At 43.1% G+C, this 26925-nt stretch overlaps 4 protein-coding genes across 7 annotated transcripts in view; 1 reads left to right on the plus strand and 3 right to left on the minus strand.

Annotated features, from left to right (window-relative positions):
* Nucleotides 1-70: 70 nt before the first annotated feature.
* ddx56 (DEAD (Asp-Glu-Ala-Asp) box helicase 56) lies at nt 71-7723 on the minus strand. Its single transcript, XM_069700527.1, has 14 exons — nt 7622-7723; nt 6984-7145; nt 6578-6732; nt 5981-6151; nt 5747-5837; nt 4903-5144; nt 4093-4254; nt 3809-3922; nt 3622-3716; nt 2676-2749; nt 2478-2567; nt 2281-2386; nt 1452-1552; nt 71-774 (listed from the first exon to the last, which is right to left on the minus strand). The coding sequence occupies exons 1-14, from the start codon at nt 7676-7678 to the stop codon at nt 694-696; spliced, it is 1701 nt and encodes a 566-aa protein (XP_069556628.1). The 5' UTR covers nt 7679-7723; the 3' UTR covers nt 71-693.
* Nucleotides 7724-8456: 733 nt separating this feature from the next.
* On the plus strand, nt 8457-11565 carry LOC138622070 (dual specificity protein phosphatase 26-like). Of its 2 annotated transcripts, none has more exons than XM_069700540.1 (4): nt 8457-8885; nt 9032-9215; nt 9504-9715; nt 10753-11565. In XM_069700540.1, exons 2-4 carry the CDS (start codon nt 9037-9039, stop codon nt 10962-10964), a joined length of 603 nt encoding a protein of 200 aa, XP_069556641.1. In that variant the 5' UTR covers nt 8457-8885; nt 9032-9036; the 3' UTR covers nt 10965-11565. The 2 variants fall into 2 exon arrangements, with proteins under 2 accessions (XP_069556641.1, XP_069556651.1); XM_069700550.1 differs by having other exon boundaries at nt 8457-8773.
* Nucleotides 11566-16731: 5166 nt separating this feature from the next.
* Nucleotides 16732-19706, minus strand: ppiab (peptidylprolyl isomerase Ab (cyclophilin A)). 2 transcript variants are annotated; one of them, XR_011310989.1, is made up of 6 exons: nt 19569-19706; nt 18704-18734; nt 17519-17607; nt 17217-17389; nt 16920-17128; nt 16732-16794 (listed from the first exon to the last, which is right to left on the minus strand). XR_011310989.1 is itself a non-coding variant. In XM_069700564.1 (5 exons), the coding sequence occupies exons 1-5, from the start codon at nt 19635-19637 to the stop codon at nt 16993-16995; spliced, it is 498 nt and encodes a 165-aa protein (XP_069556665.1). In that variant the 5' UTR covers nt 19638-19706; the 3' UTR covers nt 16732-16992. The 2 variants fall into 2 exon arrangements, 1 of the variants encoding a protein (XP_069556665.1); XM_069700564.1 differs by having other exon boundaries at nt 16732-17128.
* Nucleotides 19707-22210: 2504 nt separating this feature from the next.
* zmiz2 (zinc finger, MIZ-type containing 2) overlaps nt 22211-26925 on the minus strand; it is a 28906-nt gene continuing 24191 nt past the window's right edge. For both annotated transcript variants that reach the window (XM_069701155.1, XM_069701146.1), the window contains exons 20-21: nt 23381-23596; nt 22211-23276 (exon numbers count right to left, since the gene is read on the minus strand). In XM_069701155.1, the coding sequence (XP_069557256.1) occupies nt 23169-23276; nt 23381-23596 (324 nt within the window). In that variant the 3' untranslated portion in view covers nt 22211-23168. The remainder of the gene's footprint in view (nt 23277-23380; nt 23597-26925) is intronic.

Below are 26925 nucleotides of genomic sequence, written 5' to 3' on the forward strand. Positions count from 1 at the left end.
CGCTTTCAGAACGTTTGGACTTCCAGGAGAAAAACATGTTTAAAAAAAAAAAAAAAATGCTTTGCAAAGAATCGATCAGGAATAAAAAAAAAAAAAAGCCTCTGCTGAGCAGAGACTGTTCCCGACTGTTCAATTGGCTCCATGTTCAATAAATCCAAAAGTATGTTCAGATAGCAACACCATGAGTCATTAGATATGATTGGGTATGTCTTAATCATCTATGATGAATATCCGTGTCATTTTTGGCTTTACAGTGATTGCCGGCCTTTATGTACTGCTGAATGCTTTCGATTAAAATGAAGTTATTTTCTAATATCCATCTGTCTGCGTACTAATTTATGGTAACATTATTTCCCTCCAGGAAATCGCCATCTCGCAATCGGGAGTTATTGACGCAAACTCGAGCACTCTCTGAAGCGTAAATTTGACCAACTACAACTGCAGCACAAGTATTCGGGGGTTAGAGAGGACATTTTGATTTGAATAAACATTTTTAATTCATCCAGAACATTCGCATTAGAAAAGAGACAAGACCGCACTCCCATTATCATATTTTCGTCAGTCCGCACGGGTCCACGTTTGTCCGTGTTTCGTGTCACCTGGGTCAACGTGGAGACGCAAAACGTCCTCCCGGTGAAGGCGTCTCCGCGCCGTTCCGTCGTCATCCGTTGCGTTCGGTTTCGACTCCCGCGGCTACGACTTGTCCGCTTCGCCTTTTCTGTTCCTGCCTCCGATGTAGCGGAAACTCCTCAGCGGGTTCTTCCCCTGGATGTTCTTCAACCACAGACAAGAGGACTTTTTAAAACAACTTCTCGGTGAAACCGGCACGTTTTCTGGAGATTTTTTTTGTTTTGTTTTAATATGCAGTTTAGATTCTTTTCTTGCATCAAACAAACAAACAATATTCCGGGAAACGCGCAAAAAAAATATACTCAAAGGAACAGACATTAGTCAGAATAGACGAGATAGAAGTTTGATATACACACCGCAACTAATGTTTATTTATATTACTGATGAATTACAGATTACTCTCTTGATTATCTGATTATTATCATTGTTTGGTCTGTAAGAAATCGGAAAACATGTCCCAGTGCGCCCAGTGAAATCTTAAAATGTCTTGTTTTATTTCCGTCGAAACAAATCCCAAAAATATTCAGTTTGCTTTCACGAAGAGAAAATACAAACATTCCTGGTGGAGAATGTGGAACCAGAACCGGAAGGAAATCTCTTTATTTCCGCTCCAGTTTCAAATTAACAATCAAATACAAAAAAAAACAACTAAAAGTGAGGAACGATACTGAGGGGGGTCACAAACTTCTGCTAAAGTTTGATTTTTTTTTTTTTTTTTTTTTTTAGCAGCGCTTTGGCCCGTACGTTCTTGTAATGTTAAAATTTCTTCGAATCGTATCTAATGATGTGGAACCGTCACCGGGGCGTTACGTTTGCCTCACCTTGAAACTGCCCTTGACGACTCCTTCTGCTTTGGGTTTTTCCCTCCACCGCCTCCTCTTGGCCGACAGCGGATGCATCGCGCCTCTCAGACTCGCCGGGACTGCGGGACGTCGCGGGAAAACGAGGAGAGTTAACGGAGATCTTCGTGAAACAAAACACCGCGGGGACGTCGGTCCGTCTGCGCGCGACTCCGGAACTGAAGCGACCGCCTGAGCAATTTTGTCATTTCCTTAACGGAAACATTACGCGACTATTTTACAAGCAGGAAAGAAAAAAAAAATCATTTTGCCGGGACGTGGACCGGTGACTCTTTTCGCGCCGACTCGGCATATCCGACGGCCGTTCTTGCGTAACGTAACTTCGGGTCGATCTCCTGCCAAAGTGGGCGGCGCTTTACGGCACACGCGTGTGACGATGTCTGTGAGCATCCCTCCGTGTTCTTCGTCCGCTGGCGAGCCCAAATATTTTGACCCGACCGATAGGGTCGCTGGTTCGTACTGAAATCACACGGCTGTATTTCGTATCGTTCTCATAGAACTCAAGTTACGAACCAGCGACCGCAAGTTCACCGTAATTACTGGTTGCGGCCCACAGAGGGCGCTGTCTGCGGCCGCAAGTTCACCGTAATTACTGGTTGCGGCCACAGAGGGCGCTGTCTGCGGCCGCAAGTTCACCGTAATTACTAGTTGCGGCCACAGAGGGCGCTGTCTGCGGCCGCAAGTTCACCGTAATTACTGGTTGCGGCCACAGAGGGCGCTGTCTGCGGCCGCGTTAAGTAACAAATCCGAAAAACCCGTTCCAACAACCGACCGCACGTTCGTGGTTTACCGAGATACTCCGGTATGTTCTTCAGGTGAGGTTTGATGACGGCGGGGTGGAGGTCCTTGTCGTGTCTGAGCAGCTGCAGATCTCTGGGGTTGTCTTCGAAATACGTCTGAGTGACAAGCGGGAGCATCCAATCAGAACGAGTCCAAACAACCTCCTTTTTTTTATGTCTCTTGAAAGGGGGGACGACCGGCTCTCACCTTGAGTTTCTCGGAATTCAGCAGCTCCTGTTTGATCTCTTTCAGTCTCGCCTCCTTCACCGCCTGCTTCGTCACCGAACGCATCGCATCCTTCAAAATAGAGAAACAAAAAACAAAAAAACATCGGTGTTAACAGGAAGCACGTAACCATTTTTAAAAAAAATATATATTTTAGGTTTACTTAATGAGGCTACTCACCCTGCACCGGTACCTGAAGCCTTCGATCTCCTCCATCTTGAACTTGTACGGCTTCAGAACAGAATCGGCCTTGTCTAAACGCAAACCAAACATAAACATATCAGAATTATGAACCGACTTATTACAAAGAAAATAAGCAGGAAGATCAGAAACAGGCTCACGTCTGTCCAGCAGCAGCGGGAAACTGTTCGCCTGGCTCTGTTTTATTCTAATAAAATTCACTTATCAGTACCATTAAAACTCATTAATTAACACTGGTATTGGTGCCCGGTTTCTCTGATCTGATATTTATATTTACCTGGATGGTTAAACATGCATCTCAAACACTTAAACGAAAGCTGCTAACTTCTAAATGGATCTTATTGATGATAAAAAAAAAAAAAAAAAAAGTGCCGACAGTTCAAAAGAATCGTGTTTATTAACGAAATTGTTGATTGATATGATTGAAAATATTAACTCGAACAACGTGACTCCTGAAACTGATGAGATCAGCGGCAGGTAATGATTATAATAGCAACGATTAATCCACTGTTTTTGTGTACGAAACACCAAAATATTGGCAAGAAACTCCCCGAGCTGAAAGTCAGAAATGTTTTCTATAGTTTTTTTCCAAAAAAACGTCTTCGACAACGAAAAGCAGCAAATCTTCTTTTCCGAGACTCAGAAATCTGCAAATATTTGGCCTTTTTTTTTTTTTAACACTAAATTACTTGAAAAATTACAATTTTCTTTTGTCAACTGACGATTCGATTCATCAAGTAATCTTTTCGCCTCGGAAAAAATTACGTCTCGCGATATTGAAGCTTGAGCGTACTGAAAAGAAAACCTACGCTGGGTAAGCTTGAAAACAAACAGTTTAAGGTTGACTGAAAAATGAACATCGTTTAGATGTAAAACCAATAAACATCTAAAACACTAAAAGGAGGCTAGAGGAAGTCGTGGTTACCTCCGGCGAGCGCCTCCTCCACCTCCGACAGCTTCTCCAGCTCGGTGTGCGAGATGAAGGACAGAGCGCTGCCCGGGTTGTCCGCTCTCGCCGTTCTATAAAGTCAAACCAGGAATTCATTTTTATTTTTTATTTCTTATAATCAGATGAAAGAACCAAACGGAAGCGTGGATTGAAGTTTACAGACCGTCCAACTCGATGGATGTAGGAGTTTACGGTTGGCGGGAAGTCAAAGTTGATGACGTTGGAGACGTTTTGGAAGTCCACGCCTCTGGAGACGCCGTACTCTTTGTCTTTACCCCTTTAAAAAAAAAAGAAAAAAAAAAGGACCAATCAGAGAGAGACAACGTCGTTACCATGTCAACAGACGCCATTTCAAGATGTGTGGTTCTTCGATGACCTACGCCGCCTAAGTTGCTGCTCTTCTGCACAGTTTCGTATTCGACTGTTAAACATCAGCGTCTGACTCACCTTCCTCCTTTCTCTGACACCTTCTTCTTCTTCTTCTGTTTCCCCGCCGCCGCCGCCGCCGCCGTCGTCTGTGCAGTGGTGGCCGGGTCGGCCAAACACTGCTCGTCCGTGGCGATGATGTAGTCGTAGAATCCCTGGTTGAACTGGGTGATGATGTGACACCTGCAGCGGGACAGAAGAGAAGGGAATCAACTTTGGTGGACTTTTAATATTGGGATTTCGTGCTTCCCGTTTTGATTTTTGAAATGACGCCAATGACTGTTGGCCCCGCCCCCCCTGGTTAGTTTCACCCGTCCCTCGTTGTCCTTCCCTCCGTGCTGTATTTGGTCCGTGCGCTCTTCTTCTTCCTCTCTTTGTCAGTTTGCTTCAGCTACCTGTCCGTTACTGCGTCTTTCGAGAACACAAACCACCTGGACTGTGGCGCCATGGCAACAGGGTTCTCCAACACGCGGCGCGTTGAAAAAACGGCCGAGTTTCTCACCCCTCAACATTTGACACCCTGCGACTCCTTTCTGTTCCCCAAAAATTTGACCCAAAATCTCGATGCGAGGGACGAGGCTGTGATCTTCGAGCCATCAGGTGGCGCTGCTTTAAAAACATGATTCTGTGGTGGGAATCACTGCGTGGGCTCAGGAACGGTTCCTCGTGAAGGTCGTTGCTTCCTGCTGCTCCGTGTGCATCGCTGTGCTGCGTTCAACACTCTCTGAACTTTTTGATCGAACGTCGCACTTGCTCAGAAGTTCAAATTCAAAAACGACGAGAGAGAGAAAAAAAAAAAAAAGAGGAAAAAAACGGGACCTCGGCTCTCACCTGGAGTGGATGGGCAGCTCAGAGTTGAGGACGCAGGCGGGAATCCCGAACTGCTCCAGGAACAGTTTGAGTCTGTAGCATCGCTCCACTTCTCCCACGAACACCAGCGTCTTCCCCTGGATCAGCCGCAGCTTCAGCAGCGTGTAGATGAGCAGGAACTTGTCCTCCTCCTCGCATTTGATGCCGTACTGGTGCAGCTGGCTGCTGTTCGGCAGCTGGGAGCCCTGCAGCTTCAGGATCACCTGGGAGGACAGCGGATCGGGTGCGAGGAACGAAATCGATTTAGCGCTTTTCATTCATTTCCTTTTTTGTGTGTAATAAATACAGTCAGGAGATACGAATGCTGTAAATACAAACATACATAAATATAGTTTCATCTTTCAGTTAGTAAAAGATGCTCCAACTAAAATGTAGATTCATATTTTAGGCCTTTTTTTTTTTTTTTTTTTGCTCTCCATCTTTTCCTAATAATTTCTGTAGACTTCAACAGTTGTCAGCAGTTCCCCCCCCCCCCCCAAGTATTAACTAGTCACCGTTAATTTTCTTAATACATACTCATTTCTCTTTTTTCTGCATTTTCCCTCAAAATTAAAGCCACTTCTGAACAAAAGTTGCATTTGTGTGCGTGTTCTTTAATTTGAACCTGGACAGGACCAGAGCAAATGACCAATGGCACCTTTAAATGAAGATCGTGTAACTTCATTAAATGTCACAGAGTGCATGAGAGCTCCAATAAAATCTGTGTCAAACTACGTCTAGTCTCGAATCATGTCCTGTGTCCCTGCAGCTCGTACGGTTTCTTTTGTGACGGAAACTCAGTCTCTGAATGTGAAAATGAAGTTACAGGGTTGTGCAGCAGCAGCTCCTTCAAGGCCTGGACGTCCTCGGTGAGAGTCGCCGACATCAGGAAGGACTGGTAGATCTTCGGTAAGTGGCTGTTAAAAGAAAAGAACACAGTTTTAAACAGAAAACATTCATTCAAAGAAGGAATGAAGGAATCACAGGCCAAAAAAATCCCCCAAAAAACCGTTTTGGGAGTCGCCGCGTGGAGTGAGTGGATAACTTTTAACGTTCTCACCAGGATACGTTTTTCAGGTCGGCCTCGAAGCCGAAGGAGAAGATGAGGTCGGCCTCGTCGACCACCAGCATCTCCAGGGAGGAATGCAGGACCAGGTTCTGGGTGCTGAGGTGGGCGAGCACGCGGGACGGCGTCCCCACGACCACGTCGGGCTTCTCCATCAAGATGGGCCTGTTCAAGCGCACGGCGATTCGTTAGATCAACACGACGCTTGCACCGTATTTACACTCTGAAAAACATCACGCGTGTGCAGCGCGGTGCAAAAGTTCTGATCCACCAAGGAGGCGTCTGATCATCTGCAGCAGGACGACGGGTCCAAGCAGATTCACGAAGAACCAACGAGAGGAACAAGGAGTCCTGCAGCAGATGATCTGAACCCACAGAGTCCTGATCGCAGCATCATGAGTCAGTCTGCACCACACGAAGAGACGCGAGACACCGAGACAGACAGAAGAACTGCGGAAAGATCTCCGAGATGCTGAACAAACTGCCTTGAGAACTGTTTGCAAGAGAACTGGAGCCGTCTTAAATCGCTTCATCGCATTTAGTTCTTTTAGTGTCTAAAACCTCCGCACAAACATTGAGCCCTTCACCGACCTCTGCGCTGACAGATCAGCTTTGCTGGAGATGTTGGCCACTCGGACGTCCCTCGAGCAGAACATCGTTAACTGTCGGATCATGGTCTGGACCTGCTGACCCAGCTCTTTGGTCGGAACCAGAATCAGAGCTCTCACGTCCTGCTCTCGAACGCTCTGGGGAGGAGAAGAGAAAAAACACCAAACACGCGACAGCGAACGGTGAGGAGGACGAACAGCAGCTCCAGTTTGGACAAAAGAAGACGGCATCTTGGATCGAGGGACATGAAACGGATGTTCTCCCACAATTTTCTGACAGTTTATTGTACAAAACAACGAGAAATGTTCGCAACAAAAATCTGGTGTTCCACTCTGAACCGCCGACGTGTCGATTTAAAGCTTGAATCCAGTTGAAACTCCTCGCTCACCTGTTTGGAGGTCAGGATACGCTGAATGACGGGGATGGCGTAGGCTGCGGTCTTTCCGGATCCGGTCCGGGCTCTGGCCAGCAGGTCCTTCCCCTCCAGAGCCAGAGGGATGGCCTTCTCTTGGATCAGAGTGGGCCTGGACCAACCCAGGTCTGCGACCGCCTGAGTCAATAACAGGAAGTGATTGTACAGACTGATCAATAACCAGATAAAAAAAAAAAAAAAAGCAGCTCTTATTAGAAATCCAGTCATTAACTAATGGACTAATGACTCTTCTACAAAAGTGGGCACAATACAAAGTTTTTACATTGGGGCTAAAATATACGTAGTAATAATAATATTAAATATAAAACAGGACCAGAATTTTATTCTTTAATTGCTTAAGTTCTCCAAAAAACTTTTTTTGACACTTTTTTTTTAAGTGTCAACTTTAAAATACACTGTTTTCGTAGAAAACACAATTCTCACGTTTTATTTAGAGGTTTTCAAGTCACATGTATTAGCATAACACGAGTTAGCACGGCGTTATTGTTTCAACTTTCCAAACTTCTCTGCGGGTTTTTCTTCTCCGACTGAACGTTCAAAGTCTCTCCGACAGTTTAATAAAGATTTACTGACAACATGAAGAAGGTTGTTACCTTTAAAAGACGGTCGTCGAGGCCCATTTCGTGAAACTGCAGCCGCTCGTCATCCATTTCTCCTTTGCACTGCTCACACGTGTGTCGCAGGATCCTGACGTCACGGCGACGTCACGCCCCTCCGAGAAACAAAGACACATCTGCTAAATACGCTTTATTTACGTTTATCTAACGTTATTTTCGAGTTGACGTGGATAAAAAAATTTAAAAAAAAAGAATAAGTGGTCGCATTTCATTTTCGGTATTATTCGTGAAAAAAAACGGAGCAACCTCTAATTAGTCAATAATATTTTATATAATAGGTACAAATTTAGATCTTTTAACTCTTTTTATTAAGTGTTTAAGTCATCATTTCAAATCTTGACAAAAAATTTAACTTTATTTTATATTTTTAACTTTGTTATGTCAATATTTTGACACATGACTCTTGATTTGGACAAAGAACTTAGATGTTTCTCATATTTGTCATTTATCATACCAAAAACATGACCTTTTGACTCAATATTTCTCACTCTTTTTTTTTTTTATCTAATAATCTAAACTTTTTGACAAATCTCAGAATTGTGAGTGTTTTTACATTTATTTATTTTTTTATATCATATTTCTAACTTTCTTTTGTAGCGTTTTACCTACAATTTCCGTTTTGTCATGATTATGTCTTAGGAAGTACAAACTGTGGCAGTGTTTAATAACATTGTTTATTAAGTTGCCCCAGAGAAAATGGACATTTTGAGTGTTTTCATGCATCTCCTCCCTTTGACCGGCAGATGGCGCCAAACACCGCAGCCGCTGATCATGAAGCCCGCCGTGAACAATAAATATAAAAATAAACCACCATCATTTCAGCAAGAACCGACTGGAACAAACCGAACAGAGGAACCGGGGACGCTCTTTGTGAACGTGGACTTAAATGTGTCCTGGAAACGGGAGTCATGTCGGTGTAGAGTCCCGGGTCTCCGTCATGAGGACTTGTTGAGAGGATGGTGATACTGCTGGAGGGGAAGATGTCTGGTGGATGCTGAGCAGCAGCAGCAGCAGCAGCAGCTGTCTCATCAGCCCATCCATCCACCCACAGCAAATAAATGAGTCAACATGGCCGCGGAGCCGCTCGCCCTGCACAGACACTGAAACACGGATTCAAACAACACACAGGTAAATAAAAAAAATGTGCTGCTCATGGGGGAAATACGGAGCCTACCTGCTTTAATTGTAGCCTCAAACACACGGAGACAACCTGCCTGCATTCACCCAAAGAAAGCTACAGGTAAACACTTGTTATATAATCTAATTTCAAATAATAGAGGCTGCAAAAATCAGCTTGTATTATTTTCTATTCAAATATTGTGTGTTAATTATCTCTCTTTTTCTTCTTTGTTTTTGTTTTTGTTTGTGTCCCCCCCCCCCCCCCAGACTAAATGGCGTTCATGTCCCGGTTCTCTCGGTCCCGGAGCAGCTCCAGATCTCCAAGCCGGAAAGACTCGGAGCGCGCCTCCCCGAACCTGACGGTGTCCGAGCTGGAGCGGCTCCTCTACACGGGCAAGACGGCGTGCAACCACGCGGACGAAGTGTGGCCGAGACTCTACATCGGAGACCAGTGAGTGCTTAAACCTAAAAACTGCAGATTGAAAGTCCTGCATTCAGAAATTTGAACACCTAAAGTACAAAAAGTAAAAGTACAGAGTAAACATGACCGGATTCATGTTTTTAAGGGGCCTCTGGGCAAAACTATCCAGTGGGCCCCCTGTTTCCCCCCTCAATGTGAACCCTGCTGCTGTCATATTTCTGTTAAGTCCTGTGAAACCATATAATATATTAATAAAATAAAAATAAAAAATTAAGTCAGTTTGACTGACCGCGCTGTAAAAACCTCTCCCCTCTGCAGAGACATCGCTTCAGATCGCCGTGAGCTGGCCAAACTTGGCATCACGCACATCCTCAACTGTGCGCAGAGCAAGTGGCGCGGCGGGGCCGAGTATTACTCCGGGATGAACATCACCTATCACGGTATCGAGGCGCACGACTCCCCGACTTTCGACATGAGTGTCAACTTCTATCCTGCTGCTGAGTTCATCCACAAAGCCCTCACGAGTGGAGGTTTGTCGCTGAATGTGTGTGCAAAGTCCACATAAATAGACTGAAAAGTCTCACAACAAACACAAACAGACCCAAACAACAACAAATGGAATCAAAACAACAAAAAAACAGACTTTAAACAACAAAAATAGACTTAAAACAACATACAGACTCAAAACAACAACATAGAGACTGTAAACAACAACAAACAGACTCTGAACAACATCAAACAGACTCAAAACAGCAACAATAAGAATCAAAACAACAAGAAACAGACTTTAAACGAAAAATAGACTTAAAACAACATACAGACTCAAAACAACAACATAGAGACCGTAAACAACAACAAACAGACTCTGAACATCAAACAGACTCAAAACACCAACAATTGGAATCAAAACAACAAAAACAAGACTCGAAGCAACAACAAAACAGACTGAAAACCGCAACAAATGAAATCAAAACAGACCCAAAACAACAACAAACTGAATCAAAACAACAACACATGAAATCAAAACAGCAAAAAACTGTGTCAAAACAACAACAAACAGACTTAAAACAACAAAGAACGGAATCAAAACACAACAGACTCAAAACAACCAAAAACAGACTCAAAACAACAACAATCAGACTTAAAACAACAAAAAACGGAATCAAAACACAACAGACTCAACAGACTCAAAACAACCAAAAACAGACTCAAAACATCAAATGGAATCAAAACAACAACAAACATACTCAAAACATCAAATGGAATCAAAACAACAACAAACATACTCAAAACAACATCAAATAGAATCAAAACAACAACAAAACAGACTCAAAACAACCAAAAACAGACTCAAAACATAAAATGGAATCAAAACAGCAAAAAACTGTGTCAAAACAACAACAAACAGACTCAAAACAACAACAAAACAGACTCAAAACAACAACAATCAGACTTAAAACAACAAAGAACAGAATCAAAACACAACAGACTCAAAAAAAAGAAAAAAGTCCTGAGATGATTTACAGAACTGGACGCAGGTTTAAGTGCACACTGTTCTGTGTGTCAGGTAAAGTGCTGGTCCACTGCACGGTGGGAGTGAGCCGCTCCGCCACGCTGGTTCTGGCCTACCTGATGATCCGACAGAACCTGACGCTGGTGGAGGCCATCAAAACGGTGAAGGACCACCGAGGCGTCATCCCCAACCGGGGTTTCCTGCGCCAGCTCAACGGTCTGGACGGCATCCTGAGGGAGAGCCGCAAGACGCCGCCGCAGAGTTGAAGACACACACACACACACGCACGCGCACACACACACACACACACACACACACACACACACACACACACACACACACACACACACACACACACACACACACACCCAGAGGTAGCAGCCACTTACAGTGAGGGAGATCACGGGACCAATCTCGGAGCCACCTGTGGGTTTCTGAGGGGCATCGCATGGTGCTTGAGTGACACCAGTATCTTTAGATAATTAATTTTATTCTGTTTAATCACTCAGTTTTTGAAAAAAACACGAGCACCACGTAGTAAAACTCTCAAGCACTGAAGACCCCTTTATTTAAGATACAGAAGAGCGGCCTTCACGCGCAAGACTTTTAATATCAGCGGAAATTATGAACGAAGAATCGAAAGTTGCAAATTTGCCTCAAAGGTCTTTTACGATCTTTTTAGTCGAGTTTGGTCGCAGCAGCACTTAAAATGGCAAAATTTCGCTGCAACGTCAAAATTTTAACGACAAAATTCGTACCTCCGACCGCCGGCAAGCATCTTCACAGTGCGTTACACTTTATCTAGTCTCCTCCATCGGAGTATGAACTGTTAAAACAAAAGACAAGGACAAAGACAAAAGACGTTGGGTTTTTTTTTTTTTGGGGGGGGGGGGGCGGGAACTAAAATTCTGTACATTTGTAAGAACTGAAGTACAGATCAAAACAAACAACAAAACTACTCACTAAAGAGATTAAGCGCAGTCTCGGCGGGCTTGCTCGTTAGCCATTAGCTCGCCAGCCACCGCGGTGCATCAAGCGAGTCCTCGCAACGTCGCCAAAGTTTCGCAAAGACGTGTGGCTGAATTTAGCCTTGCTGCTTCCTGGAGTCGCCGGGCCGACGACCTCCATTCACCTCAAGAAAAAGTCCGCCCGCCAAAAATAAATAAATATATATATATATCGCAGGGAAAAAAAGCCTCCGACGAGATCGGGTTTTTAATTAAACTTCAGAACCATTCCTCTGAAACAAGAAGACACAAAACCAATTTTATTTATTTTTTAAACTCCGTTACAAACGTGTCTTCTGGAAAAGTAGAAACAATTTTAAAGTTTCTGGGGGATTATTTTCAATCGTCCTGATTTTATTTTATTTTTTGTAACGATTTTGGACTTTATTAACATTCGTCCTGGTGCCACGAGTGAAATGTAGTTTGATATCGGGGGACAAAAAAAATATGGTCAATCTCACGATTATATATTTTACAATCAACAATTGTTTTTCTTATTTATAAGGGACCGTTTCTATCTGCCGGCCCTCAGAAAGAAAAGAAAAAAAAATGCTTTCTCAGCGATTCCAGCCCCCCCTTTCGTCGTTTCCGTCGGCGCAGGTCCTCCTTCAACATTCATCAAGTGCCCTGAACTTCTACTCCGGTTGCAGCCCAGGTTTAAAACCAGCAGTTATGTAGCGTAGAGTATTACAGTATCGTCCGTACACGACTATTTATCTGTTTGCGAATAGCAATGTACAGTATACGGTGGAATTTATTTATTTTGTTTTGCTTTTAATTGAATGTTGAGTAATTTCAATGTATCGATTCAGTCCAGCGTATTTCAAACGGTCCCTTTTATTTATTGTATTTTTTTTTTTTTTTTTAATTTATCGGATATTTGGTGTGCAATGACGCAGACTTACGGACTCGACATCGTACTCTGGTAAAACATCCGGTGTTTCGCGTCAACTTTCACGGCGACCGTTATCTGTCCCGGAGGAGTTCTCTTCAGCGATGATTTAATACGCCAGCACAAGAAGTCTTTGGAGAACAGTCGCACAAGTGGGAAGACAAATAACCACAAATGTGGCATTGCGCAAAAAAAAAAAAAAAAAAAAAAAAAAAGCTACCAACTGCCCGGATGAACTGCTCCAGTGACGAGTCGCTCTTTTGTTTCGCGTTCTCACGCCAGAGAAAAAAAACAAACAAAAAAAAACGATAGAAGATCCGATGCTGAGATTTAAAACCAGTTTTTTTTTCCGATTACCTCAAATACCATGTTTGAAACAAAAAAACAAAAAAATAATAATAATTGTTGTGACTTGTGGTCTTTTTGCCGTTTTGTTGTTGTTGTTTTTTTTTTCAAACGTCGCCATCGTACAGTTTATCGCAGAAAAATTTACGTTAAAAAAAAAAAAATGCGGATTTGTGGTTTTTGCGCGGTCCGTCGGGGATGTAAAAGTGTCGTTTCGAAATTCCTGTGAATGTGCTCAGTTGCTTTCCTCGAGAGGTTTCAGATGATAACCGATCATTTCTACCTGGAGATGGACTTGGCCGCCGATTAGTGTCGCTCAACTCAGCTCAGCGTGACCACGAAGCGGGTTTGGGAAACGGCCAGCCCGGCTCTGGCCGAAAGTTAGCTTTGTTCGTGTGTCTCGTGCGCAGAAAAACAGAAATGTAAAAATGTCAAGTTGTGGTTTTGGACTTTTTATACGAGAGTGTGAACGCGCACAAAAATAACGCAAAAGTAGCATTTCTAGCTAGGCTGAATTGAAGCTAGCTGATCGGCTGCGGCTAACTGCCTTCTCGATGCTAATTCCTTGAGTTGGCGGAAAACTCCTGTCGGTATTTATTTATTTTGTTTTTACGTTTAAAGACGACTCCAGAAGAACTCTGCGAAAACAGGCGCGCAGATCAACGCTGACAGAGTGAGGCTAAAGCTAACAGCGCGGATGTTACCTTAAACTCTGAAATAGCATCTCGGCTCCAAAACAGCGGACGTGTAGCTCATCGACAGGTTTTTTTTTTTTTTTTTTTTTTTTTTCCGTAACGTAACCTGCGTGATAATGTAGCGAGCTGATGCTCCTCGGCTCGGCAGGTAACTCTGTGGAGTTAGCATGCTGACGTCTGCGGACGGATGGTTTTCTTGGAAAATAGCTGAATAATCAAAAACATTTGGTCCTTGAACAGGTTGGTACAGTTCATCATCCTGAACTCGGATAGTTGTGACGTCAATAAATTTCCTTTTTGAAGTGTTTTTTTTTTTAAAACTTGAAATAAGGCAGACTCGCTGCTTCGCCGTCTTCGCTAAGCTAAGGCTAAGCTCATGCTAAGCTAAGGCTAAGCTAATGCTAAGCTAATGCTAAGCTAAAGCTAAGCTAGTTGCCTCCCAGCTCCAAATGAACAGACGCAGAGAGCTGATCTTCTCGTCTCCCGAAGCAAGAGAGCGATCGAGTGTATTTCACTCAATTAAGTGTGTTTTGAATCGCGGCGGAGCGCCAAACAATCTAGACGCAACTACGAGGTGACGGGACAACGTTAGCGTCGCGTGGTAACTGACTGGCGATTTGCAGCATAGCTAGCTGGCTGGCCGGTTGGGGACCAACGAGACGACCCGACGGGCCTCATCTGGTTCCCGCGTCTCGATACCGTAGACTCGTGTGTGTATAAAGGTGGACGAACCCCGCGACAGCTTCTTTCCGCCGAAACCGAAGGGAAGCCAAAATATGGTGGAAATCGACGCCGTCTTACACAGGTGATTATTTTGTTGTTGTTGTTGTTGTTGCCTTCAAACGGGGCCGCGTCTACCACGTTCACGACAAAAGTCCACACGAGCTCTCTCGCGTCTCTCCGTGACCTCGGACATCAGGAATTTCAGGATTTTGTCGCGTGGGGTTTTTATTTCTGTCGTTGTCACGTTTGAGGAAAATATACGACGTTCACCGTGGCTCCACCTCGTCCCTCCGTCGTTACGATACCCGACAGCTGGGCTGCCGCGTCGTCCGCCTCTTTGGCTTCTACACGCCGCCCTTTGTTGCTGTTGCCCGGCAACGGTGTTTTCGCAACGTCGATGCCGAGCATTACCTCACGTAACGAGTTCGATTTGGAGGCAGCGTGCGTAGTGGGGGGGGGGGGGGGGGGTATGGGTTGGAGGGGGTGGAGCTTTCTGACCCGCCCAAAACTCACATATTAAGTCATGTCTGCTAAAACGTAGGTGGGAGGCGGAGCCTATGACCGTTACTGCATCCAGCCAAAGAGAATTTTGACTTCTGGCTGAGCTGTCACGTTGTCCATCTTTATACAATCTATGCCCGACATTTAAAAAAAAAAAAAAAAAACTTTTACGTCATCCCGACATAATCAAAATTTCCACATTTTGTACGACATATTGAATTTTAAAAGGTACGAAGTTCCTCCCGAAGACCAGAATCAGCCGGCCGAAAGCCCTCTCTGGAGACATTTTGTGTCGGGAAAACAGAGTTACATATCATGATGTCCGTTTGACAGCAAAAAAAAAAAAAAAAAAAAAAATCTTGCCTTTCTGAAGAAGCTTTCCTCAGACTACTCAGTGAAAACACAGAGGAAGAACTTAAAAAAACAAAGAATTAATGGGGTCGCTTGTGGACGGGCCGCGTTTGAGCATCTTTACCTTCGCTGTATTGGATCTGTGCGTTTTGTATTCGTGGTTTTATCGTGCTGTGATTGGTCGTCGGTCTTGAATACCCGTTTCTATTCCCGTAAACCTCCTTGTTTTCTTACAGAGACCTTTCTATAGGAAAACTTGAATTCTTTTGGATTTATTTTTGTATCACTCTCTTTGAGGTTCACTGAAGGAGAAACTGGCAAAAGGAGATGTTGATGCCTTAATCTGCGTACTTCAAATTGGTTTTTAGACTTTTCTTCTGTTATCTTTTTATTGTGAACAACACTGAGCATTGTTTTGATAAATTCTGTACTCAATCAGAAATAAAATTTAAAAAAAAATCTCAGCTGTTTTTCTGTGATTAATCTTGTTTGCAATAATTTCATTTTTGTTCTTTTGTACAAAACCTTGACGTTAGAAACAGACTCAACTAAAGTCCGATTTAGTATCTCTTCTGGTGCTTTCTAAACACATAACATGATCATCCTGTTTTTATCAACTGTAATAAAATAATAAATGTTTTTTTTTTTTTGCTTTTTAGGTCTGTAAGGATTTCGTCTTCATATTAGCTGATATTTCCAATTTCAAAGTTTGCTCTTGACTTTCAGAAAAGCACCCAGAAGTCCATTTAGACTTTTCCGGACCTTTCCAGTATACAACATGACTTTCATCAGCATTTAAAGTTTACCAGTTGTAAAGCTGATGATGTATTTTTATGGTTTTTATTTTCTTTGAACTTTTTTGTGTCATCCGATTGTAACGCAAACTTTTTTTTTTTTTTTTACTTCATTAATGTTTTTTAAATTTAATCACTAAATGAGGCCCAAGGTCTGATTTTGTTTTAAAAAATTTCGACATACTTGTCAGTGTAGTCCATATTTTATTCACTAAATGTTTTAGCTAACTCACCGTTATCAGTGATGTCTGAGGCAGGTTTTCATCAATTTACCACCAAGCGATCAACACAAAATCATACATAAGGCTTCATAATAAGGATCATCTTCCAAATTATCACACAAACAACACTGATAAAATATCATCAGATATGCTGATGGTTTAGCGTCTAATCTTCTCGGTGTAAAGATGCAAAAATCTCCTTAAAGTCATCTGAAAACGTCAGTAAACAAATCTAATATTGCTCTTAATTGTTAATATTTTTCCTGTAATCTCCATTTTCTAGATTCAATTTATGATAAACTCACCAGTGCAACCAGAGTACAAGAAAAAGTTAAGAAAAACAGTATTTTATCTGATTTAATGCATACTATTAAGGCCTATATTTCCCTCTAGTGGTACAATAGTGTGAACTGTAATACAAAATAAAAAAATAAATCGTATTTACTGAGCCCTAATTTGTTTTTTAAATTTACACCGACACACTCGCACTGACATACACAGAGCCAGGCTTTCAAGTTATTTTATTTACACCGTCATTTTACTCAGATTTTGTTGACAAACGTGGTCCTGAAAAGACAAATTAGAAGGTACAAAATGTTACGGAACAGATAAACACGGCAGACGAACATTTTAAGGAAGGGGGGGCGGGCGAGGGAGGGGGCGTCGCTGGGTGGCTTATTACCGATACGCACATTTCAAGCTGAACCGTGGGGGACGAAGGATCCAATCTGACCGGCGAGCGGGCCGAACCGAACCGACGGAGCGCTACTTCAGCTCTCCGCAGTCGGCGATGACGACCTTGGCTTTGGGAGTGCCGCTCTTCGTGCCGTGCTTGTCCATCGTCTTGACGACGTCAACGCCCTCCACGACGGAGCCAAACACCACGTGCTTCCCGTTCAGCCTGCGGAGCGGAGCGGGCGATTAGTACGGGAGGACCCCCCCTCGAGGCAAGGTGTGTGTGTGTGTGGGGGGTTTAGGGACGAGCTCACCAGTCGGTGTTGGCGGTGCAGATGAAGAACTGCGACCCGTTGGTGTTGGGCCCGGCGTTGGCCATCGACAGCGTCCCCAGCCCCTTGTGCTTCAGCTGGAAGTTCTCGTCAGAAAACTTCTCTCCGTAGATGGACTTGCCTCCGGTTCCGTTGTGGTTGGTGAAGTCTCCGCCCTGACAAATAAATACATTTTAAAAAACGCCCCACCAAAACAACAGCCTCAATATACATGTGGCAATCATAAATACATAAATCAATCTGAGAGGTGTAAACAAGGAAAACACTCCTTGCCTTCACTGTACCTGGCACATGAACTTAGGGATGACGCGGTGGAAGGAGGAGCCTTTGTAGCCGAAACCTTTCTCCCCGGTGCACAGAGCGCGGAAATTTTCTGTCAAATAAAATAAAAAGACAGCGTCACTTCCGGAGAGATACGTGCAATGACTAAAAAGAAGTTTCCCTCCTGCCTCCCTTGTATCCGTCATACTGCTCCGTATATCTATTATGAGTAAATGGACCCCTCAGACTGAAAAAGCCTTCATGGTCATTTCCAATTCTCTTTCAGACCGTTTTGCAATTTCATTTTCTGTCTCTTCTAGTTTTTTTTTTTTATGTCTTCGTCGTCCCTAAAATGTCTCTCTGGTAGTTTTCTGTCGTATTACGGTCGTTTTTAAGAGTCTTTGTGGTCGTTTTGCATCTTGTGTATTAGTTCTTTGTCTCTTTGTGGTCATTTGAACTTTCTTTTGAATCATTCTGCATCTATTTGGAGTCGGTTTGTGTCTCTTTTGAATCATTCTGCGTCTGCTTCTGGTTGTTTTGTGCCTCTTTGCAGCAATTCTTCATCCCGTGGTTGTCTTATAGCTCTCTGCAGTAATTCTCCATCTCCTTCTGGTTGCTGTCTCGTCTCTCTGCATCTTGGCCATATGCCCGGTAGCTCCGTTCAGTAATCTGCCCCTCGCTGCTGAGGTTTTAGTTTCCAACTTCTCTCCTTGCAGACGAGACAAAAAGGCACATTTAACGCTTTACACAGGGAACCTCTCGCTGCCTCTGCGCCGCAGGTCATCTTCTGACCTCTGGCTTTAGCAAGTATGTGACAGGCTAAATGGCCTGCGGAAAATACTGCACGCACTAAAAAAGAGGCATATGGGCTATTGATCCCGCAGCCAGTGATTGTAAATAGGTCATATAACTAACAATGGATTATGTGGGACAGAGGCAGTCAGGCAGGGATGCAGGTTACGAGCATCGTGGCGGTTGAGAGCTGGTGACGAGCTCCTTTCCTTTGTTTTTCTCCTCCTCAGAGCTCCTTGAATCACGTGTTTACACTGGGAGACTCTGTCCATCGGTGTGTTGCGTCCCTGCTTTGTATAAACCTCGACCCATATTTAGAATAAATACTGCGGAGGATTAATGGGGGCGCATACTACTCCCACCCCAACAGAACCGAAGGCCCCGTGCAGCCAACAGCTCCGCTTCAGCTCACCTACCTGCAGTCTTCGGGACCACGTCAGCCCGGAGCTGCCAAAAAAAAAAAAAAAAGAAGAAAAACAAGAGAGTTCAGTTAGTGAAAGGGAAGCTGCACAGAGGAGGGCGGCACTGACAACACAAAAGCCTTAAAACTGCCAGATTTTGTTTACGATTGCAACTTCTTTCAGTATTGATCAATATCAGGGTCACTTGTTCAGCTAATCTATTAATAAAACGTGACATTTAAAAATTAAAAAAAAAAAAATACGATCCAATAAGATCGATTTAAAATGTGTTGTTTTATCACCAACCCAAAATCAAAACATATTAAGTTTAGTGTCACAAATGCTGATTTAAAAAACAAAAACAATGAACAGCTGAAAACATATTATTATTGAAATGTGACTCTAAAAAAAAAAAAGGATGAAAATAATTTTCTCTGCTCACTTATCAATGAATTGACAAATCATTTCGACTGGAGTTGATCTGAGCAGAAATGTGAAGCTGAACCTCAAGTGATTTACAACACAGTAAAACTGGTTCCTCTGCTGCTGCTGCTGCTGCTGATGGGCGTTTCCAGCTCACAACATGAGCAGCTGGTCGCCTTTATCTATTTATTTACCACTATCTACATATATGCAATTACTATTAACTATATTAAGATTTTTAAAAAAAGAAAGAAAAAAAAGGGACAGATTTAGAAATGAGCCAAAATGGAAGCCAAAAAAAAAAAAAAGCTGCATGAGAGAAGTTGACGCACTGCAACATGTCAGAGCTGCGTGCTCGATAGAAACCGCACAAACGGACGCGGAAGGGCTGATTTTAAACGTTAACCTGAATGTAGAGGAAATAAACCGGAGTGATAACAAGCGGATATTATCTTACCTCCATTATAATCTTGCCGGCGTTGGCGCCATCGATAGTGATGTCGAAGAAAACTCTGGGGTTTCCCATGTTCACAAACGCGCTCGCGCTGGTAGCAAACTGCACTTGAATTGATTCCTAACGACGCATCAGCTGCGCTTCGTCTGTTTGGGTCCGTTTATATAGCGAGCCCGCCAGCGGTGACGTAACGCCCGCTGTCGAGCCAATCGCGAGCCCCGGTGCTTCTGAGCGGCTCCGCGGCGGACCAATAGGGATCGAGGTGGGTGGGGGTTAACTTTGACGAGCCGCCGGTCTGATGGTGCGTCTCCACGGCAACCCCGCAGCAGTGACATCAGTGATTCCCGAAGCTTTGTTTCCTGGAGGCACGAGGGAAGATCAAGCTAATGATCAATTAAAACAAAAAACAAACAAACAAACAAACAAACAAAAAACACCGTGGGATTTAATTAGAAAATAAATCCATCTTTTGTGTTCTTCTTCTCATTACTGTAAGCTCAACGATTATTTGAAGTCATTAGCTTGAAGTAATGAATAAATAGTTATAGCAGCCGATCATAATAATAAACATCAGTTAAAAACAATCATATTTAGGCAAGTTAGCTCAAATCACAGCTAACTAGTTGAAATAGTTAAGCTCAAAGCAAAATATATACATGTGAAATAGAAATAATTGATCAAGAGTTTAATAATTAAAAAAAAAAACTAAAAAATAATTAGCTAAAAGTAGCAAATAAAGGATGGATAAATAAAGAATTAGTTTCCTATAATCATACAGCTGGTTGAAATAGTTGACTTTAGGTTATAGATGAACATGAAACAGAAATGAATAAAAAGCTAGCTGAATATAATAAACCGATAAAAGAGCTAATACTGATGAATAAAGTAAGTTTAAAAAAATAATAATAAAAAAAAAAAAAGCAACCAACAATAGATGAAATAGATGAAAGTGATTATTACAGTTAAAATAAATAGAAATAATCATTCGTTAGAATTAACTGTTGGAGCTGCTTACGGTAGCTGGCTTGGATTCGAACCTTCAGACCCCTCGACCGGGTCACAAAATAAAGTAGCCTCGCTTAAGACATCGTCGACGATAGTAATCGTTAAATGTGGCCCCGAACAGATGGTTTAAAAGTGAAATCATTTTCATGGTGTAAATTCAGTGGAATTTGACATTTCTACATTGAACGTTCAGGCGAGATTAAATGTCAGTTGCCCACAGAAATCAAAACATTTCACAACTCATTGCTTCTATGTCCAAAACAAAACTCATTTTGTCAAATAAAGTGATTTTTAATTCTGATTCAGAGTTCCAGGAAGGGGACAAAGTAACTGTAGGTACAATGATGGTTATGATTAAAAAATAAATAGAAAATAATGTCAATTACAATGTTTTACAAAATATGTGGAATAGTTTACATATTAAAAAACATCTTTTTTTTTTTTTTTTCTTAGCAAATTTGCAGTTAAATAGTCCATAATTTTCCAAATATAACATTATTGTGTTGCTCAAATTGGCAAAGAGCATGACGTGCTGTTGCCGTGTCGACGCCTCGTCGGACCGCAAATCCTTCATAGAAAAAAACGTCAGCCTTTAAAAAGTGGTATTAAGAATAATTTCATCTTTAACTGCATCACTCGACGTCAGCTGACCGTATGTACGTATGACCTCGAAGTTTTTACAATTGCTTTATAGTTTTCTAACATACAGTATGTATACAGTGCCAGCGATGATCCATTATCCAACTAATAACATTAAAATGACCATGGTTAACAATTCGTTTGATACACACACGTTCTCTAATGAAAACAGCTGATTATACAGTACACAAACCCGCGTCATGATGGGTTATACATGTCAAACCATTGAAAAACATACAAATAGCTTTCGAATGGCAGAAAATGCCACGACACACAGCTCATTTACAGAATGCTCGAAACCCCTCCCACCGAGGAGGGTGAGCCGACGAAGGAGGGACGGGCGGGTGTGTGTGTGTGTGTGTGTGTGTGTGGGGGGGGGGGTTTCGTATATTTCACAGTGCTGAAGGGTGTCGGGGAGGGGAGGGGGCGGGGGGGAATTCAATGAACCTCAGCGCTCGCGTATTAAAAATGTCTACTGTACATGTGGGCCGTGCCTTCAGGGGCCGAAAGACTTCTCTTTTCTTTTACGGCTTCGTCTCGCATCATCCTCAGCACGTATTCAAGGAAAAGCATCGCGATATTCAATTGGATGTATTTTTTTTTTTTTTAATCGTCAATAATTCCCATTAAATGACCAAAACCAACAATGAATCTATCCCGCTGACAGATAATAGGGTCTCGTGCGAGAAGCAGCTGTACGAAGAGATTGTTATTTGTCGCTTTCAGCAATTTCCACAATGACAAAAAAAAAATATCAACAAAAAAAACCAACAACATAGGAAACTAAGTAAAGAAATTGCAGTTACTGGACGTAACTTCAGTTCTGAGTATGTTCGTATTTTGTTTCTTTCCCGAGAAGGAAACCGCAGTTCCTCGATGATATTAACAAACAAAAAAACTGTCTCCTCCCAGCCAAAAGGTTCAGGGCTTTTCCGTGCAGAGTTCGCGTGTTTGGCCCAAAGTGAGCTGGGATAGGCTCCAGTGACGGTTATTTAAAAAAAAAAAAAAAATCCAAACGATACAGTACTATTAAAATTTTTTTTTTTTTAAAGTCCACATTGAATGGGGGGGGGGGGTCGTTATTCAACGTGAGCCGCTGTTTGTGTGTTTAAAAGATTTTTGCCAACTTGAAAAGAAAAAAAACTTCACAGAATCTGACAAAAACCTTCTCGCACGAGACCCGCTGTCTTTTCAGAATTCAAACCCAACACTCGGTGGCGTTTTTTAAAAAAAAAATTTTTTTTCGCCATTAAACAAATTATTATTATTTTTTTAAATGTCTTGTGCCTCATTTTATATAAATTTCACCAACATTCAGCCGGACGTATTTGGCGTCTTTGGAAACTTTGGGATCTCCGCTGGAATTTTTTTTTTTTGTATTTTTTTTGTATTTTTTTTTTTTTAAACACGGTCTGGATTCCCAGCAGAAGTCTGGAATGATGGAGCTGCTGCTGCTTTAAGAAAAATACTTTTTAAAACGTTTCGGTAAAATCTCGGACTCTGCTGACAACATGCAGCAGTCACAGCGAAGGAAGAGCGCGTCCTTGTCGATGTAGGAGTTTGGAGGCTGCTGTACTAATGTGTCCATTAACTTCCATTATCCTCCGCTTATAAAAAAAAAAAAAAATCTTGAAGTACAAACGGTCCGGCCTGTGATTTGTGCTCTGGTTTTAAAATGCTGGTCTGCGGACTCGGTGCCTGTTTTATTCTTCATACTCACCGCCGTCAGTGTTCCTTCTACGCTGCACTGACAGGATTTTGGAAAAGGACAGCAGGACACTTCAGAAAGACAATAGATACACAAAAACACCATCACACATTCCCACACGTACACACACACACACACACTCCCACTCACACACACACACACACACAGATGGTGGGTGCAGACAGAACCGGTGCCGTCTTCGGTCGGCGAACGGAAGCCGGACCGAAAGACGACCGGGCGCCAACGTCGCATCAGTTGTTCTCGAACAGGGACAGAAGGTCGTCGCTGCTGTTGTTGGGGAGGTCGGGGGGGCCCAGGTAGGACAGCAGCTCGTCCGGGTTGGTCAGCTCAGGGAGAAGCTGGAGGACACACGGAGAAGGAGGAAAAAAAAAAAAAAAGAAAGAAATTCAAAAGAGTGATTAAGTATTAACTGAACGTGCGATCGACAGTTTTCCCCACTCACATCTAGCGCGTGGTCGGCTCCCTCTCCTCCGGGTGCTCCCGGGCCTCCCAGACCGAAGGAGCCTTCGCTCTGCAGCCGGGAATTCTGGGCTGCGGCGGCGGCGCTGCGCGGCGGCAGCGGGCTGCCGGCGTCGCCGAGGCTCTGGTTAGCGTGAACTCCCGAGGCGTGCTGCTGCAGGAGGCTGTGGGAGTGTTCGATTCGTCCAGAGTGAGCCACCTGACGGCAGAGAGAAAACCGGACACAGAAACGAGGAGAGGGTTTTTATTTTACTCCGGGAATCAGACTACACATCGGCGTCGGACCTGATTATAAACATCGGGGACGACAAATGGGCCTCGTAGTGTCACACAATTGGAGAACGACGACGAAAAGTCGAGCGTGTCAGCATTTTTGTGTTTTCACCTGCCTGGTTTGACACCTCCTACGACGCGGTCTTAGACTTCGACCAATAGGAAGACTCTGAAATTACTCTCTGTCGTAAATTTGTAAACATTGTGAAGAGAAAGTGGGACAGTTACTTTGTCTTGCCTTGTGTCTTGTGCCTTGCATCTTACGTCTTCCTTGTGTCTTGCGTCTTGCCTTGCGTCTTGCCTTGCGTCTTACCCTTTGTCTTGCTTTGTGTCTTGCATCTTGCCTTTTGTCTTTTGTCTCGTCTTTTGTCTTGTCTTGTGTCTTGCGTCTCGCCCTTTGCGTTGTCTTGTCTTGCATCTTGCCTTTTGTCTTGTGTCTCGTCTTGCGTCTCGCCTTGCGTCTTGCATCTTGCCTTTTGTCTTGTCTCGTCTTGCCTTTTGTCTTGTGTCTCGTCTCGCCTTGCGTCTTGTCTCGCCTTGCGTCTTGTCTTTTGTCTTGCATCTTGCCTTTTGTCTTGTGTATCGTCTTGTCTCGTCTCGTCTTGCCCTTTGTCTTGCTTCTTGCCTTTTGTCTTGACTCATCTTGCCTTGCGCCTTGTCTTTTGTCTTGCATCTTGTCTTTTGCCTTGCGTCTTGTCTTTTGTTTTGCATCTTGTCTTTTGTCTTGCGTCTTGTCTTTTGTCTCGTGTATCGTCTTGTGTCTCGTCTTGCTTCTTGCCTTTTGTCTCGAGTCTTGTCTTGTATCTTGTGTCTCGACTTGTGTCTCTTTTGTCTTGCCTCTTGCCTTTTGTCTTGTCTTGTCTCGCCTCGTGTCTTGCCTTGTATCTTCTGTTTTCCGTCTTGCCTTTTGTCTTGTGTCTTGCATTTTGCGTCTTGGATCTTGCCTTTTGTCTTGCGTCTTGTCTCGTCTCGCATCTTGCCTTGTATCTTTTGTTTTGACTTGTGTCTTTTCGTGTCTTATGTCTTGCGTTTTGACGTGCGTCTCGTCATGTCTTACGTCTTGACTTGCGTCTAGTCGTGTTTTACGTCTTGCGTTTTGACTTGCGTCTCGTCGTGTCTTACGTCTTGCTTTTTGACTTGCGTCTCGTCGTGTCTTACGTCTTGCTTTTTGACTTGCGTCTCGTCGTGTCTTACGTCTTGCGTTTTGACTTGCGTCTCGTCGTGTCTTACGTCTTGAGTTTTGACTTGCGTCTCGTCGTGTCTTACGTCTTGAGTTTTGACTTGCGTCTCGTCGTGTCTTACGTCTTGACTTGCGTCTCGTCGTGTCTTACGTCTCGTGTTTTGACTTGCGTCTCGTCGTGTCTTACGTCTCGCGTTTTGACTTGCGTCTCGTCGCGTCTTACGTCTCGCGTTTTGACTTGCGTCTTGTCGCGTCTTACGCCTTGACTTGCGTCTCGTCGTGCCTTTACGTCTCGCGCTTCGACTTGCGTCTCGTCGCGTCTTACGTCTTGCGTTTTGACTTGCGTCTTGCCTCTTCTGTCTTGCTCTGCGTTTCGTCTTATGACCGAGCGCTCCTTCGCCCTCCTCCCCGGCGACACGGCACCTCACGCGCGAGCGTTAAACCCCGATCGGGTCAACAAAATGGCATTCGTGGCACTTTTGATTTAATCCGACGTTGTTACCATCTCGAAAGACAAAGCACACATCTTGTAATCTTATCCGGGTTATTTTGTTATTTTTTTTTGTTAATTTTTTTGGAAGAGCTTCAGGACTTCTTCGCTCCACATCAACCTCAAGCGCTAGATAACTCTCTGCGGGGAGGCGGCGGCGGCGTGGCGTTTCCCTGAAGAGGCCCGAGCAGCAGAAGCGCGTGACGGACACTTCGCGGGTTCTCTGCAAAACAGCCCGAGCAGCTGTGCGCGACAGGTGGAATGTGGTTCAGAGGTTTAGGACCGAGCGCGAGAGAAGATATCTCCTCGGTCGCTGCTGTCTACTTCAGCTCAGGTTAAAGGCTCTTCACTGAGCCGACAGAAGACAGAAGGAAGCGACAGTCAGTGCTGCATGATTCAGACTTAAGTCCTTTCAGCCGAGGTATTGGATCCGTGACGCGGCATTTAAACACCGCCGTGCTATTTTGAGCTAAATGCTAAGTAGGAATCAGCTGAATAATCCATTGGTTGATTAATAATTCATGGTGTTGCTGAGTTTCTTTGCGCAGGCTGTCTGCGGGTTTCAGGATGTTACATTTAAGACTTCATGAAGACAACTCTAATGAGATTTCACCTCCAAAAAAAAAAAAAACACAAAAAAGAAAAAAAAATCAGATACTCTACTAAAATGATAAATTTCAATGTCCTTAACAAAATGTTCCAGATTTATTTATTCAAAATAAAAACAATCTTACAAACATTTTCATAATAATTCTATTTTAAAATGCAAAGTAAGCCACACATATTTCAGCTCCTTTGTCTTTAGCATTTTTCAGACCTTTGAAAGATGATTTAAGTGGAAAATATAAACATTAAAGGCCTTTTTCTTTTCTTTTTTTTAAGGCTTTACAGACACTTGTCATACTTGCCAACAATATCTTCAGGGTTTGGACTGTCACACTGTCCAATGCAATTTTGTCATATTTTTTTTTACATTTCATAGACTAGATTATTAATCAGCTGATGGCGAAATTGATCCGCGGAAATGATGCTGTCGTTAGCTGCAGCCGTAATGGTTAACATTAGGATACTAACACGACTCTCGGCAGCTAAAATGTTACAAATAAAATATTTAGAGTTTTTCTAAAATTTAAACAGCCGCTTTACTGCAGTTTTTAAATCAAATAAAAACAGGAGTAAATATTTGTTTTGCCATAAAGTTGCGGGAATTCCTAAAAAAAAAATAAAAAAAAAATTGCTAAATATTCCGGATAGAGGAATAAACATGTAATAATTTCTTTTAATAACAATCATAATACACATCACAGAAATATTTTAGCTCTAATATTTTCTACAGAGACGTGCCGATTGTAAATGAAGAATTGTTTTTCTGAATAAGGCAAGTTTTCCTTCGAAAAGTCGACTTCATAATTTCAGCCGAGCTTCTGTTGACGACATCTTGCAGAATAACTGCGAGAATTTTTGCATATATTACTGAGATTGCTTGAATCTGCATTCATTATTGCGATCGCATGGTGGGACTGACTAATGAGTATTTGTGGCAGCAGGACTGTGTGTGTGTGTGTGTGTGTGTGTGTGTGTGTGT

Source organism: Brachyistius frenatus, unplaced genomic scaffold (genome assembly GCF_029030835.1).
Source record: "Brachyistius frenatus isolate BFR_SWC_R1_liver_20210118 unplaced genomic scaffold, ASM2903083v1 Contig_3, whole genome shotgun sequence".
NCBI lineage: Eukaryota > Metazoa > Chordata > Actinopteri > Embiotocidae > Brachyistius > Brachyistius frenatus.